This window comes from Indicator indicator, chromosome 4, assembly GCF_027791375.1.
Source record: "Indicator indicator isolate 239-I01 chromosome 4, UM_Iind_1.1, whole genome shotgun sequence".
NCBI classification, from domain to species: domain Eukaryota; kingdom Metazoa; phylum Chordata; class Aves; order Piciformes; family Indicatoridae; genus Indicator; species Indicator indicator.
Window position 1 is genome coordinate 13,005,217 of NC_072013.1, and position 16,385 is coordinate 13,021,601.

Consider the following 16,385-nt stretch of genomic DNA (forward strand, 5'->3'; position numbering starts at 1 on the left):
TTTAAAAGGAGGAGAGAGTCAGATGTGGAAATTACTTATTTTAAAAGAAGGAGAGAGAGATGTAGAACTTACTTGTTTTAAAAAGAGAGAAGAGACAGATGTGGAACTTATTTTAAAAGAGGGAGAGAGAGAGATGTAGAACTTATTTTACAAGGAGGAGAGATTGATGTGGAACTTATTTTAAAAGGAGGAGAGAGGCAGATGTAGAACTTATTTTAAAAGAGGGAGAGAGAGATGTAGAACTTATTTTACAAGGAGGAGAGAGACAGATGTGGAACTTATTTTAAAAGGAGAGAGATGTAGGACTGACTTATTTTACAAGGAGGAGAGAGACAGATGTGGAACTTATTTTAAAAGGAGAGAGATGTAGAACTTATTTTACAAGGAGGAGAGAGACAGATGTGGAACTTATCTTAAAAGGAGAAGAGAGTCAGATGCGGAACTTATTTTAAACATGTCAAAGTTTATTTTAAATGACAGAGGAAAATTCCAACCTTGGTCATTTTCAGATTATTGTATAAACCCAAGGTTGGGAGAGTTTCTGTTGAGTCCTTTTCCTCTCCCAAACAGGTTGGTGGTATGAACTTGCAGGGCTCAAGCTCTGCTCTCGACAGAATTTTTCTCATTGGCCTGAGTGAACGAACATCATACTTTTAAGTTCCACAAATCCATGTTGTGTTTCACCCTCTTCCTAATTCCAAGGTGAAGCCTGGCTGGCAGCACATGGCAGCCTGGTGTCTAGCATTTTTTTTTTTTACAGACTTGGTGGCTTGAAATTTAGAATATTTTTGATCAACAATTTGAATGATTTCTTTTTTATTAAACACCCCCCCTCCCTTTGTATTTATGTAAGTAAAACAATCTGAAGCCTTTCTAATATTTAACAAATTACCTTCCCAAATTCTTGCAGCACGTCTGTGGCTATCATGTATATTTTTAAGCTTTGTAAATTCCAAGTGTGTCTGATTTTCTAAGTCAGATTTTGCTGCTGTTAATTACCCTGCGTAATTCTCATCACAATCTGTTACCTGGAACCTTCGCCATGCTGCTGGCAATAGGATGAGCTTTGGAGAGAGAAATTCCTCCACCCTCACCTTTCACTGGCATCTGTTGAAGTGATGTCCAGAGAAGGGCAGCAAAGCTGATGAAGGGTCTAGAGAACAAGTCCTGTGGGGAGCAGCTGAGGGAACGGCAGTAGTTTGGTCTGGGGAAGAGGAGGCTGAGGGGAGACCTCTTTGCTCTGAAACTCTTTGAAAGGAGGTTGGAGTGAGGTGGGGGTTCGTCTCTTCTCTCATGTATCAGGTGGTAGAATGAGAGGAAATGGCCTGAAGCTGTGCCAGGGGAGAGTTAGGTTGGAGGTGAGGTAAAATTTCTTTGCTGCAATAGTGGTCAGGCATTGGAACAGGTTGCCCAGGGAGGTGGTGGAGTCACCATCCCTGGAGGTGTTCAAGAATTGTGAGGACATAGCACTCTGGGACATGGTTTAGTAGCCATGGTGGTCTTAGGTTGAAGGAAAAGCTTCTTTACTGTGAGGGTGACAGAGCCCTGGAGCAGGCTGCCCAGAGAGTTTGTGAAGTCTCCTTCTCTGGAAACTTTCCAAACTCACCTGGATGGCTTCCTTTGAGACCTGCCCTGGGTGCTCCTGCTCTGGCAGGTGGGGTTGGACTGGCTGATCTCCGGAGGTCCCTTCCAACTGAAAAAAACTTCTATGATTCTATAATATAAAATACCAAGAATCCCACTAACTGGGGAATTTTCTGTAGCTTCACTGGAATGATCGAGGATGTGTTATAAGTACGTGAAATTTTCCTGAGGTACCATATAAGTAGTGTTCGGTGTTTTTAAAGTATAAATAAAATAGTGGGGTTTTAAACAAATAAAAATAGTGTTGGGTTTTGTTTGTTTGTTTTTAAAAATGTAAATAAAATAACAGACAATTTTACTCATGGTGCTAAGGCTTAGATAAGTAGAAAGGAACATTTGGGTCCCTTGGAAGAGGGAGTACTGTCCTGGGGGCAGTATCCCTCCAAAATCCTGTTCCTGTTCCGCCGCCTGTCTCATTTGCGAGATCTTTGACCGTCTGATTTTTCTTCAGTGGTGTGAAAGGTATGGTCTGTGATATGACTCGTTACTGAGGAGCGTTACAGACACTGCTGACACAGATCAGATAAGAAACTGGGTCGGCTGACAAGATATTCCCTGTAACACTACCTCCCGGCAGCGGCAACGTGTGCGCCCTTCTGCTCAAGGGAGTTTCTCGACTGGTGGCTTTGTTGTCAGCTGTGTTGTTTCATTTGCAGCTAAGAGAAAACTCTTCTCTCTCATTAAAAAAAAAAATAAAGAAAGAAAATAAAAAAGAAAGTGGAAAAGAAAAGAAAGAAAAGCACATTTAAGCCACGTTTCTCTTTCCATTAGAACACACGAAGCTGAGCTCGGTGGTAGTCTGTTGCTCAAAGCTTGGCACTTTTCCTGAGCTGCTCTGTCAGGAGCTTTGTCTTTTCCTTCCCCTTCATTTCTGATTACAGATTATTCATTTATGGATAGGCAGCTGTAGAAACTTGCTTCTTGCATATGCAAATCCACCCTGGTAATGTTTATCATAAGGAGACTTTGTGGCAGTGGAAAAGGGGTTGTGGCAACATGTTCTTGGTTTCAGTTGTACCTTCTACAAATGGAATTGGCTTCCTCACTTCGCCTTGATGGATTTTGTTTGGGATTCTTTTGCCATTTAACTCTTGGACCAGTCAGTGCTCGCTAAGCAAGCTGTCTGATTCACTTACAGATCATGATTTTGGAAGGAGCTGGCAGAATGAGTATCAATTCCAGCAGCAATCTACTCCACCAGCAGCCTTCCTGGACAGACGGATATTCCGCATGCAATGGTAGGAGGAATTCGAGGGCTCTAAGCCATGTGTTCTGGAGGGGGGCAGGGAGGAAGGGGCTGCTACACCATTAAGCATGCACAAGTATTATTTATCACTCATACTAATCTACTGGAGTTTCACTTCTGGTAAGAAAAATTTCTATTTGCTATTTTATTTGTGGGGAAAAAAGAAAAAAAAACCCAAATCCAAACAACCGAAACTAAACAAAACCAAATCCAAACCCCTGCACACTCTGTTTCAGAACGTGACCAGTTCCTGGTTCATTTCTTTACTGGTTCTTTTCCTTAAAATGGATTTGGTGGTGGTGAAAGTGATCAAAGCTCTTTATCCTCACTTCAGAGCCCTTTACCCCTCGTGCCTTCTCTGAACCAACATTACTCTTCAATACTAATCACCCCTCTGGCTTTCCAGAAGTCTTTCTACTCCTGTGCTGCTTTTACCTTTTCAGTTCAAATTGCTAGGCAGCTCTCTGAGGAGCCTGGCATTAGAACACAGATAGCTTATGATCTGAGAACTTTTTTTCTTTTTCCTTCCTGATTCCTGATGATATGGCTGTATACATAAAAATGTCTTCCCATATCTTCCCTCTATCAGTATAAAATACAGTGTGTTCCAATTCTTTTCACCACTCAGGTGGCAGGTAAGCCTTAAAATCTAAGTTATCCTTCTAATTCCAGCAATGCTGTAATTGCTGACAACATCATTTCCACCCTCCCCAGCTCCCCCCCGCCCCCCGAAAGTTTTGTTTGTTCTGTGTGTAGTTTCTAAATGCACAGAAATATCTAAGTGTGTACTTAATAAATGTGCCAGCCTGGCTGGAGCAGATTCACTGGGGGGGAAAGTCCTGGCTGAGTTCCACTTTGAACAAGATTTCATGAAGGGAAACTGTGGGATCTGTTTTCGTGTTTGCAGTGTGAAAGTCCTCAAGACTCACTGATGTTTTTTAGAGGGACAGGAAGCTGGAAGCTCAGACCAGCCTCTGCAGTCCTTCACCACTTCACTTCCTTTCACCTAGCTATGCTTTCCTCTCACTGCAGGCTCTGTGTGCATTAAGAATCAAGTCACTGCTGAAGCTTCTCTGCCTTTCTGAATAGAGAATACAGACCAGCCTCCTTTTCAGGAGCCCTGGTGGCTCCATCAGAACTCTGTTCTCTGACATACCACACTCTTAATCATTTCCACACCCATTCCCGAAATCCTTCCACAGGAGGATGAGAAAAGGTCCTGCAGACTCCCTAAGTTACTGGCACAGATCTTGTTGGCCAATACTGATGAAGTAACTGTGGGGCTTTTTGTGCTTACCTGGAAACTGGTGTTGTGTAGAGTACCTCACCTGAACAGACCTGAGATGTAGCAGGACCTGAAGGAAAGTGGTTTCTTAAAATGTGCCAACTCTACTGCTTGTGGTCCTCTAGCAATATCCACTGTGTCTCTCATAGCTGTGTGAGGGGGACACTGTGCTTGGGACACTGAGAATGGACTGGTGCCACATCCTGGAGTGGGGTTGCTGTAGAGTCTTTCCCCCTCCCATCATCCAGCCACCTCTGCAATTTCTCATTCATGCTGTTGTGACCATTTTATCACACCCTGCCTCTGCCTGGCATTTACACTGTCCTCCTTTCCTGAGGAGGCATAAATTGCCCTGAACTCCCTTTGACCAAAGCAGCCCTGCCTTCACTCTTACCTTACAGACTTACCGTGTCCTCACATACACTTTCTGTCATTTGCACACAGAAATTAGTGTCGTGCAATGACATACCACTGAGAGCAGCTTAAAAGATTGCCAAGGAGAGATTCAGACACCCTAACAACAAAATGACACAGCTTCCATAACTAAACATGAGTCTTCCAGCAGTTCTCCAGTCCTCTTCCCTGACTACAAAGCAAAGTGCAGTCAGCACAAGTCCAGCTCTTTCACAAAGCTCTGGGCCGTACTGGCAGGTTTTTATTGCGGAGCAGTGTGAGAGTGCCTTGGTTTTTATCATTCTTTGATCGAATCCCCCAGTTCAGATTCAGCCCTTACCAAGTCCTTATGAAAAGAAGATTTCCACCTTAGGATAATTTTGAAGGTTTTTTCTACCATTTTCTGGATCACTACAATTATTTTCCTGTATGAAGATCAACATACCTCTTCAACAGAACTTCTGTAATGTATCTTCCAGTGAAGAATTTCGGTGTATTTAGCCAACATGGATGAATTCCTTCTTATTCAATGTGCCAAGAGAGGTGTAATGTAATTCCTGCTTTTTTAATTGAAAAACTGAGGCAACCCCCCCCTCCCCCCCGCAAAAAAACCACAACACAATAATGCCATCTCCATCAATAGCTACTGAGCTAGTGTTACAGACTAAGAAAGAGTCTAGATTCTGTGGGCTTCCAGGGCATGCAATTTAGCTATAGACCTTTCTTGTCACTGACAGAGTGCCACAGTGCTAACAGAGACAATAAAGACCTGTTTTCTTCCCCAGTGTCCAGCAGCTTCTATGGAACCCAGTGGCATGAAATACACCCACAGTACTGGACTAAGTTTCAAGTCTGGGAGTGGCTGCAGCATCTCCTTGATACCAACCAACTGGATGCCACCTGCATACCCTTCCAGGAGTTTGATATCAATGGGGAACACCTGTGCAGTATGAGCCTGCAGGAATTCACTCAAGCAGCTGGGACAGCAGGGCAGCTGCTTTACAGCAACCTCCAGCACCTAAAGTGGAATGGTAAATACATGTTAGGCAGAGACACATATCCAGCGGTCTGAATTCTGGGATCTTCAGAAGCTGCTTATGTTCCCCAGAGACCTACCTGGCAGATGTAATTTGCTGTGTTTACTGTGCAGCTTATACCTCACTCACTGTATTGCTAAATTGCTTCAGTATGACACGAGGCAGAAGTCTGAAGGACCAGGGGAGAGGATTTGTTTCCCACTCCAAAATTATCCCTCTGGCTCGGCTGCAGCAGTCGCTGCTTGGAGCTAATACCTTTGCTTCTTATGTGGTCATTGTCATGTGTCCTATCTGCCATATACTCTCTTGCAGGCCAGTGTGGAAGTGACATGTACCAATCTCATAATGTCATTGTGAAGACAGAGCAAACAGGTGAGTAACACTGATGAACTCGTCCTTTGCTGGTGACAAAAAGGGGGAGCTGTGCATTCGGAGAGGGAGATCCCAAAGTGGCATTCAAGAAAATGGAAATGGTATTGTGGAGAATGGAAGAAGTAACACAGATATCCCCTGGTGTCTGCTTCTGTAGTTTTGAGTAGTACCACTATATCTTAGCATGCATGCAGCCACTCTACCTGGGAGACCTTTGCAGTATCAGCAGTCCGTACCGATCTTCATAGTCTGCAGTGCTCAGCAAGCGCAGCTGTGTAGAGGACTTCATTCAGCAGATTTCAAAACAACTCTTTTCAGGGAATTCTCAGTTTAAAAAAAAAAGAGAGAAAGAATATTTAGTTGGTGAGTGTTGGTAATGTTTGAAACATGAGGAAATTCCCAACCAAAAATCTCAGAGAGGTTTCCATTTCTTCGTGTTTCAAAGAAATGGAACTTCTGGGGAGTATTTTGGTGGGACCGGGTCTGCGTTTTGCCCGTGGCAGTCTTTTTTTCTCCAGTGTGTTCACAGCTAGGTGCCTTTTCTCCCAAGACTTTGATTCACCAAGGAAAGAACTTCAGCTCAGTTCAGTCCTCTTTTCCAGGCACCATGACTTTCCTGGCTCCTTTGCCAGAGCACCTCTGTCCACATCCAAACGCTCTCTACCCTCCTAGTCCCAGCTCTGCATACGTGGGTGTGTGAGCCCTGTTTTAGTATCTTCTGGCAGAACAAACAGAGACTTGTAATGTGCCATGTCTCTGACAAATGCTGCCAAGCCTATTTATTCAGCTCACCAGGAGAAGCCCAGCCTCTCTAGCCAAGGACACTCTTCACCTTCTCCTTGCAGCAGGCAAGCATTGCAATCTCCAGTCCACCCCTTGCCTCTGCCTGCCTGCTGCAGGTGATGTGCATGCAGCAGCCTCGGTGTGTGCCATCAAGTAAAACAGGGTCATCCTTCCAGTCCTGATTGATGAGATTTGGTACAACACCAGGGTAGAAAATATTGTCTCCAGTCCTCCCACTCGAGATACCCAGCCTAGGGCAAAGTCCCTCAGGGGCTCACCTTGGAAAGGTCAAAGCCAAGAACTAACTCCTAGCCATGCTGAACCAGGAGTGGAGTGCCTCCAGCGATGGCGATGATGGGCAGTGGGAGTGAGTTTAGTTTCTGCATGGGGAGGAGCCCGCAGTGCAGACTGGAGCTGCTGGGAAAGGGACTCGTTGTGATCTAGCAGGGAAAGGGCTGGTGGTTTAGGAAGGCTGTGAGCTCCTAACAGAGTGTCAGAGTTGCAGAGACGTGGGTCCTGAAAAGATGAGCTGTCTTGCCATGTTCTGGCTCAGAAGGCCTGTTTTCAGAGGCAATGTTAGGCAGATCAGGTGTCCAAGCAAGCAAAGGGTGTGTGCTATTGTAGCTCTGGGTGCCCCAACATGCATGCCTGATAAATTCCTGTGTCTGAAGTGGTAACTCAGCCAAACTTGATGATTTAGCTATAACTCATTCTTAAATTCTTTTTTTTCCCCTTTGATTTATGTGAATGTTAAAAAAAAATTAAGTAAAAGTACAACTTTACTCCTCATCCTTTCTCACCTGGATTCAAAAGAAAAAACAGAAGTATTTTTAAGGCTTCTTACCTCAAAAATGAACTGTGAAGAGAGTAGGAGATTAAGAGACCTACGGACAGGTCATAGCGATGATGTTTCTGTTCTGCTCATATTGACCTATCTGACCAGAAGGTCACTAAAATTATTCCTCTTTAATCATGAAGGTGGTTTTTAGGTTAAGGATGGGATCTTGACATTCCCAGACTAAAATGGCCCTTCGCCTATGATTAGGGTTTGGTGTTCCTGCCTCTGTGCTTACACACAAGGCTCTGTTCTGGAGGAGCCATTAGAGAAAGAAATACTCACTCTAAGCACTTTTACTGGCTGTTTGAGGATAGTTTCCTCTCTATGGCAGTAAAGCACTAGGGGCTGAGACCTCAGACCTCAATTGGGTAGAGGTAATCTGCCATAGGAAACCTCCTTCAAGGGCAGGCATAAAACAATGCATTAGTCAGGAAAAAGAAGAGCCCACTGCCTTGTTCCTAAAAGTCAATGCTTTTTGTAAGAAGATTTGAGGATGCACAACCCCATCCATGATTTCAGTGAAGGAAAATAATTTTGTGCATAGCCCCTTCGCTTCTTGGTTCCCTTCATAGCTCTATTTTTGCACATTCCTTATTCCCTCAGTGTTCAGTATTCACCCCTGTGCTAAAAAAATAAACATATATATAAAGAATGTTCTTTTAGTGATCTGATTTTCCTTCTGGTCTCCTTTGCCTTCAGATCCCTCATTAATGGTGTCCTGGAAAGAAGAGAATTACCTGTATGACAGTGGCTATGGTAGCACAGTAGGTAACTAACATCACCACACTTCATGCATTTCCGAGGCAGTTTTGTTGTTGTCTGAGGCTATTACTTTAAATGTTCTCCTTTTTAATTCCCAGAGCTATTGGACAGTAAAACATTCTGTCGTGCTCAGATTTCCATGATGACACCTAGTCACCACCCTCCTGGTAAGGAACTTGTAATTATGTTGTTAATTGTTTGTCACTTGTCTCAGAGCTACCGGTGCATAATAGTCTCTGAGGTCTGCTTCTGTTGGAGCGTTGAATCTGAGTCTCCAGTAATTTTAAACCAAGGGCTATTGATTCTGACAGCTCTTTAGCTATTGTCATTAGGGTGGCTTGCTTGAAAGAGCTGCTCCTCTCTTCTCTGTCAAGACAGGGAAGATCAAATGATCTGCAATCTCCACTTATCGTCTTTGAAAGGGGCTGAGTCAAAGGGGAAGATGTTAGTGTCAGAGAGATGAGACGATCCAGCCCGTCTGTGGCGTAGCTGAGGATGGGCAAACGAGTGCCATGTTCTTCCCCAGAAGTGGCTGGGTTCCCTGCTCTGCCAATGGCTCATGCTGAGTAGGTTGCTACGTTTGAGGCTGGGTTTGGAGCTAGCCTGGGGAAGCCGCAGGGCAGGCACCAAGCCCTCTGGCCAGCTGCACCAGCAGAAGGGCTTCCTGCTGGCGCCCATCTCAGCTGAGAGCAGGGCAGGCAGCTCGCTCCTCCTCACCCCCGCTCACCGCTGGCAGCAGGCAGAGATACAATCTGCCCGCTCAGGGGCAGCAGAAAGAGCAAACCCGTTTGCCACAGAGGCCGACGAAGGTGCCAGCCGGGCACATGTGGCAGGGCACTCTGGGAGCCATGGCCCAGGGGCACCACCAAGGCTGGAGGGGAGGGAGCGAAGCCGTGGGGAAACGTGAGGGCAGAGGTGGCAAGGGAGTGCAGAAGAGGGAAGGAAAGGCAGGGCCCTCTCTCGAGGCTGTGAGGGAAAGAGGCCTGTGGGAGAAGGCAGCAGGAGGCAGGGCAGGAGGAGCACGGGGAGCAGGGGTCTGTAGATGGAGTCCTGTGGGAGCTGCGTGTATGCAGGGGGCAGCCCTGGCCCTCTGCAGCAGCCATGTGCCCATCCCAGCCTCCTGGCACAACCAGGCTGGCCCAGGGACGCACAGTTTGAGCGAAGGCACTCAGCAAGAAGCGAACAAATAAAAAACAGCCCCTCAGCAGAAGAAGAAACAAAATCACCCAACCTTAAAAGCCCCCCAGCCAAAGGCTCTGTTTGCTCTCTCTGTGGCCTCCACCCACTCTCACAAGATGGCTACCAGGATTTCAGGGCTCTCTGGCAGGACTGGGGACCTGTCAAGGGCCTGGCACGCTGTGTTTACCTGCGGACTGCTTAATAAGCCTAGAGCTAGGGTGGCACACCAAGGGCACAGCCTCCTGTAAAAACTAAATTTGTATATCCCATAAAGAAAAAAAAAAAAAAAAAGATAGGCTCATTCCTGAATCATATGCAAATACTGTGCAACCTTTTGTCAAAAGTTTTGCAAGACAGCTTTGTTGAAACTGCATCATAATTCTTTTCATCTGTCAGGCTCCAGCCTCTTAACGTGGCATGTTTGAAACCAGTCTCCACGTAGGAGTGGAGGCAGAGCGGGAGGCTATTTACACAGCTGAAATCCAGAATAAATCACCAGCTAGGCAGAAGGCAACCGAACTTCCAAGAATAAATCTCCAGCTAAGTGGAGCGTAACAAACATTTGCAAGCCGATTGTGGGGTTTTAAAATGAAAAGGATTTGTAGAAGAGGACAAATAATGGACTGGGGCCTGCTGCCCTTGCCTGGGGTTCCCACAGAGTTTTAATAACGTCAGGTGAATTGTAATCTGAGGACAGGCAGCGAAATAACCTTCATTTTACTTTCTTTTTTTTTTTTTTTTCTCCCAAGCTGAGTGAGGTTTAGGCTAGTTCCTGCTCTCTGAGAGAGGGAAAAGGGAATGACTCAGAGCAGGCTTGCTGCTCGGGGTCAAGGACAGTAATTATGTCAGGCTGAGGATATCCTCGCTGACCTCTTCAGTTTACCTTTCCAGTTATGTATGAATAAAGCAAGTGTGTGAATAGCTTTGCATCTGCCTTTTCACATGCAGTTGTTGCAGTTGCTTGTGCAAATCCGACAAGTTTCTATGCAAATGAGTATTTCCTGTGAGTCACTTTCCCATGCAAATGCCTGGTTTCCATGAAAAATAAGATAATTGTGCATTCATGGAAGCTGGGAAAACATGCGTGGGACCTTAAGCCTGCTTGATGGAATTCAGGCATGGAGTATGCTCAAAAAAGGCAGAGGCAGAAGGGGCTCCCTTTCAGGACTACCCTGCGGATTTTGTTAGGCTTGGAGCAGTCAGATGAAAGCTTTTCATGAACGGCAAGGGCAGAGCCGGGCTGCGGCGGTTTGAGGGTGGGAGGGTTGAACGTGCAGACTGGGAGCTAAAGTCACGAAGGGGTGGAACTTTTCATTTGCCTTCGTTTCAGCAGAAGGGCCAGTGCCAGAAACCCTATTCCTCCCCTGGCTGGCCGCAGGTGAAAAAGCACCACCGATGAGAAATGGCTTGTACCTGTGGCCCGGAGCCACGGAACAGTCTATGCGTGGCCAGCTGCCAAAACCTCCTACCCGTGCAGCCCTCTTCCCCCCACCCTGCCCCCCTCAAACAAGAGAGCTTTGCCAGTTCATTATGTTTCAGTCAGGTGGGTGTTCTGTGCAGTGGTACCAGCGCATACATTTCACATTAGATCATCCCTCCAGAAACAAACAAGCCCCCAAAGATACAAGCTTCTGCAAGGGCTAAGACACAATGGGACAACACAGGATTCCTTTTATAGCCCTGATCATCTCTATTTTTTTTCCCCCCTCTCTCACACATAACATGAGGTGAGGTATTTGTTAAACAAATGTAGGTTTCAAAAGCCAAATGTTTACCTCTGCAGTCATTCTTTATTCATCAATGATCTCTTTGTGAAGTGTGCTGATTAACATACAGTACAGAAAACAAAACTCTCCCCCCCCCTTCCTCCTCACTTAGATTACTTTCTGAAAAGTGATTATCTTTAAAAGAGATATTAGCTCTTTTTTGTGGTTTTATTTCTTTCAACCTGCTAGTCAATGGAAAGTCTTTAATCAAATTTACAAATAGGCTTCATTTTCCTTCTCTGCAGATTCTTCAGATGTGAAAAAATCACAAGATCATACCCCAAAGTCCCACACCAAGAAGCACAGTAAGTTGACATCCACGTTTATAATGGCTGGTGGATTGGAGGAAAAGAAACATTAAAATCAAATCCTCTTTGGGAGGGAAAATGAAGCACCTTGAAAGCACCTGATTAAATCATCACTCTGAGTCCTCCAGGGATATGACTCTCATTTTTGACTCCCTATTGTTATACTTTTCAAATGGTTTTTACTACTGAGACCTTATGGGGAAGCAACCAGAAACCTATCAGCCCTACCCTGTGTTGAGCTGGGCTGGTGGGCTGGCGTAAAGGGATGATGAAGGAGACCCAGAAATCAGAAAGCTCTGTGCATGGCCATACTTATTCCCACGCCTGCCTGGTGCAGCAGGTACCAGACAGCTTGCAGAATTTCTCATGCACAGCATCACCAGCAAGCACCTGCCCTCTTCAGCTTTACCACCACCTTCTCCTCTGATGTGACAGTCTTCCCACTCCCCTCATCTGCTTTTTCTGCTAGCTTTGATTCAACCTGATTCTGAAGACAGGTTACCACAATTGTCATTTCGGGACATAGTTCCCTTAATGTACTTGATTGAGATTTTTATGCTGAAAAGCTCTGGTGTGTATCTTTTGCATCCTGTACCTTTATTCATAGGAGAAAACCATAATATTGGTCCTTCACTGCACTGTGTAACATTTGGTTTCATCCTGGTTCAATACAGTCTCCAGATTATGTGTCTCTTCCTGACTCCTGCTTTTCCCTGCTCTGTGACTTTGCCCAGCCAGAACTTTTTATCTGCACACAGCTGCCTTCTTTGTTTGGGGTATTTGCGTGTGTGTGCATCAAGATTGCTAATGGAAGGATTAGACAGGACTGCTCTGCAGACAGATCTGTGAAGAACTGAGGTCACTTGGTTGGTTTGGTTTAGACAAGGCTTAGGGGTGACCTCCTCACAGGCTACAGCTTCCTCAAGAAGAGCAGCAGAGAGGGAAGTGCTGACCAGAGACAGGATATGAGGAAGTGGAATGAAGCTGCATCAAGGGAAGCTGAGATGAGACATTAGGAAAAGGCCCTTCATTGAGAGGGTAGCTGGTCACTGGAACAGAAGCAGTCAGAGCACCAAGCCTGTCAGAGTTTAAGGAGCATCTGGACGAAGCTTTTTGTCATATGGTTTAGCTTTAGGTAGTCCTGCGAGGAGCAGGGAGCTGAACTTGATGACCCTTATGAGTCCCCTGCAACTTGAGATGTTCTGTGGTTCTAAGAATTTAATCACAGCTTTGGCATATAGAGAAGGTCAGTTTGCCACGCTGTGTGTCCAGTTTCTTCAGTGCTGCTCTGTATCTCTGCTTTCTGTTCTGTTGAGGACATTCCTGATGTCCAGACAGAAAAGCTCCACCACATTTTGTTGGTTCTAGAAAACAGTTATAATAACAAAGAAAAAGAAAGCAGTTATAATAACAAAGAAAAAAAAGATTTCATCAGTGGACTGAAACTTACTTCCACTCTATCCCATTGTCTACTCTTCACATCCTTGACCAGCTTGTTTCCTTCTTCATTTGGTCTAAACCCTTGCATGTTTTTGAAGGCAGGCCAAAGGACTGCTGTGTTCCTGGCCCACTCTGCCACAGTGTTTGTCTCCATTCATAAAATACTATATCTGATTCGTTTAATTTCTTCTTTTATTTCTTTATTTCTTGAACCTTGGCTTTCTGGTGCCATCTCTCCAGTAAATGTGGGATGGACTTGCACCTAAACTGTGAGGTCTATGTGTTGGACGTAGAGATCTGGTATTGCCTTTTCTGCTATCATAGTCAAACTTTTCCATACCCTCCTCACACGCAATTTTGGCACCATCCCTCTATCCACTCTTAGGACCAAATGCTCACTGATGCAGAAGAGCATTTCACCTCCTTGGCCTTCTGTCTCTCTTTCAAATGCCTGGAGATTTGGTGCCTTCACAGTTCTCTTGGCTGTTTCAGGTGCCCAGTGATACTATCAGTTTGCACGCCTGCCATAGAAGAACATCAGGAAAAAAGGGCAGATGAGATCAGGGGAAGATTTAAACACATTATCTTCAGGGCAGAAACCATGGCAAAGGCAGAAGGAAGCAGTGGGTGGTTTGGACTCTGCTTCCCCTAGTTGCTGGGGCTCCTACCTGCCTGCCTGCCACTGGGCTCAGCCTGCAGCCTTGGTGTAAGGGCTGCCTATTTCTGTCTGATGTTGGGGTCCTGAGCTGCGGAGCCATGGCCTGTTTCTGCTGAGTGCTCACCAGCTGTAGATTAGACACTGTGAGAACATGACATAAAAATGGCAAGCGCAGCCCAGAGAGCTCCTCAGACACTGCTTCAGCCCTCTTTCCTCTTTCAGACCCCCGAGGAACTCACCTTTGGGAATTTATTCGAGATATTCTTCTCAACCCTGAGAAGAACCCGGGACTGATCAAATGGGAAGACCGATCAGAAGGAGTCTTCAGATTTTTAAAGTCCGAAGCTGTGGCTCAGCTTTGGGGAAAGAAGAAAAACAACAGCAGCATGACTTATGAGAAACTCAGCCGGGCTATGAGGTGAGCTGGGGTGTTGCTGTAGAGTACTAGGGCCAATTCTGGGCCCCTCGGTTGTATTACAAGGGCTGTGGATAGTAGGTTGAGAGAGGTTCTCCTTCCGCTCTACTCTGCCCTGGTGAGGCTGCATCTAGAGTACTGTCTCCAGTTCTGGGGCCCTCAGTTCAGGAAGGACCTCAGGGAACTGCTTGAAAGAGTGCAGCACAGAGCCACAAAAATGATGAAGGGAGTGGAAGATCTTCCTTAGGAGGAGAGCCTGAGGGAGATGAGGGCTCTGGAGCTTGGAGAAGGAGACTAAACTAAACATTCATATTTATAAAGATGTGCAGGGTGAGCGCCCAGAGGCTGGAGCCAGGCTCTGCTGGGTGATGCCCAATGACAGCACAAGGGGCACTAGGTGGGAGTTGAGGCATAGGAAGTTCCATGGAAACAGGAGGAAAAGTTGTTTCACTGTGAAGGAACACTGGAAGAGGCTGTCCAAGGGGGTTGTGGAATCTCCCTCTCTGGAGACACTCAAAACCCATCTAGATGTGTTCCTGTGTGATCTGCTCTAGGTGATCCTGCTCTGGCAGCAGGGTTGGACTGGATGAGCTTTCAAGGTGCCTTCCAGCCCCTAACATTCTGTGATTCTGTAAAGACACTACCTGAATGGAGAATCTGGTTGAACTGTCAGCAGAACCAGTGCCTTTCTTTGGCAGCTGAGTCCCTCCCTCTTTTCTTTCCCCTCCTGTTTCTGTGTACTACAATCTGTATAGTGTAGATCACAGACACATTCTGGTGCTGACCACCCAAACAACCAAGGCAGGAAAGTTGCAGCAAGCTGAAAGTTCACCTGCCACTGATCTGGGAAGGTTTAAGTGGCCCAGAAACGGTCAGAGGCCTTGTTACTTCCAGCAGGATCACACAGGAACACATCCAGACAGGGCTTGAACATCTCCACAGAAGGAGACTCCACAACCTCTCTGGGCAGCCTGTTCCAGTGCTCTGGGACCCTCACAGGGAAGAAGTTCCTCGTGTTGAGGAGGAGCCTCCTGTGCTGTAGTTTCTATCCATTGCCTCTTGTCCTATCCCAGGGCACAAGTGAGCAGATCCTGTCCCTTCCTTCCTGACACTCAGCCCTCAGATATTTACAGACACTGATTAGATCCCCTCTCAGTCTTCTCTTCTCCAGACTGAACAGCCCCAGGGCTCTCAGCCTCTCCTCCCCAGGCAGTGCTCCAGTCCCTTCAGCATCCTTGGAGCCTTCCCTTGGACTCTCTGCAGCAGATCCCTGTCCCTCTTGAACTGGGGAGCTTGGAACTGGATGCAATATTCTAGGTGGGGCCTCACTAGGGCAGAGTAGAGGTGGAGGAGAACCTCTCTCGAGGTTTCTGTTTTTTGGTTTTTTTTTTAATCTGGGAAAACAAACCAACAAACAAAAAGGCCAAAAACAAAACAAAAAAAAACCCACTTTGAAATGTCATAAGAGTATGTGATGAATATGGCAATATTCTGTCGCCTGAAAGAGGGTGAAATGCAAATGCAGAAGATAATTAAAGTAAAAAGAAGACATCATTTCCCCCCCTTTGCTTTCAGTTCTAATAGTCATGACTATTTTGTGTGTATCCATAGGAAAATAAAAAGGCTTCCTGCTAGCTGAGGGATTGCCTGGTTGGCAGTGGCCTTTTAGCAGTGAGGGTGAATTTTTCAGCCTTAACCCTTTTGCTCTGTTTTTATTTTAACAGATACTACTACAAGAGAGAAATCTTGGAGCGTGTGGATGGTCGGAGGCTAGTTTATAAATTTGGAAAGAATGCCCGTGGCTGGAGAGAAAATGAGAATTAAACCTGTCAAGAAATGCCATTTTAAAAACACCTGGATGTAAATATTCAAAGACTTATTTTCGTATATTTATGTACCAAACTGGGGTGAAAGAAAACCAAAACCAACCAAACACAATTCTGCTTCTGTCGGGAAGAAGGAACATTATCATCATTGGTATCAAAATGATTCTATTTGAAGTATGTCCTGTATGGGGAAAAGATGTACACAGTTTTCTGTGATGTGACATTATACCAGTATGATTATTTTTCCCACCTTGTGAAGTTTTTCTGGTGTTTTGTTTTGCTTTGGTTTTGTTTTGTTTTGTTTTGCTTTGGGGTTTTTTTTGTTGTTGTTTTTGTTTTGTTTTGTTTTTTTGTTTTAAACCAACCCAACCCAAACCATACAGGCATAATGTGATTGATGTGGGTCATGCAATAAAAGGGAAGGAATTAAATA

General features: G+C 45.5%; 1 protein-coding gene across 2 annotated transcripts; it reads left to right on the forward strand.

Moving 5' to 3' along the window:
- The first annotated feature begins 2,782 nt into the window (after positions 1-2,782).
- EHF (ETS homologous factor) lies at positions 2,783-15,950 on the forward strand. 2 transcript variants are annotated; one of them, XM_054400485.1, is made up of 8 exons: positions 2,783-2,882; positions 5,354-5,599; positions 5,918-5,977; positions 8,298-8,366; positions 8,459-8,527; positions 11,551-11,610; positions 13,934-14,129; positions 15,851-15,950. In XM_054400485.1, the coding sequence occupies exons 1-8, from the start codon at positions 2,786-2,788 to the stop codon at positions 15,948-15,950; spliced, it is 897 nt and encodes a 298-aa protein (XP_054256460.1). In that variant the 5' UTR covers positions 2,783-2,785. The 2 variants fall into 2 exon arrangements, with proteins under 2 accessions (XP_054256460.1, XP_054256461.1); XM_054400486.1 differs by lacking the exon at positions 8,459-8,527.
- Positions 15,951-16,385: the final 435 nt, after the last annotated feature.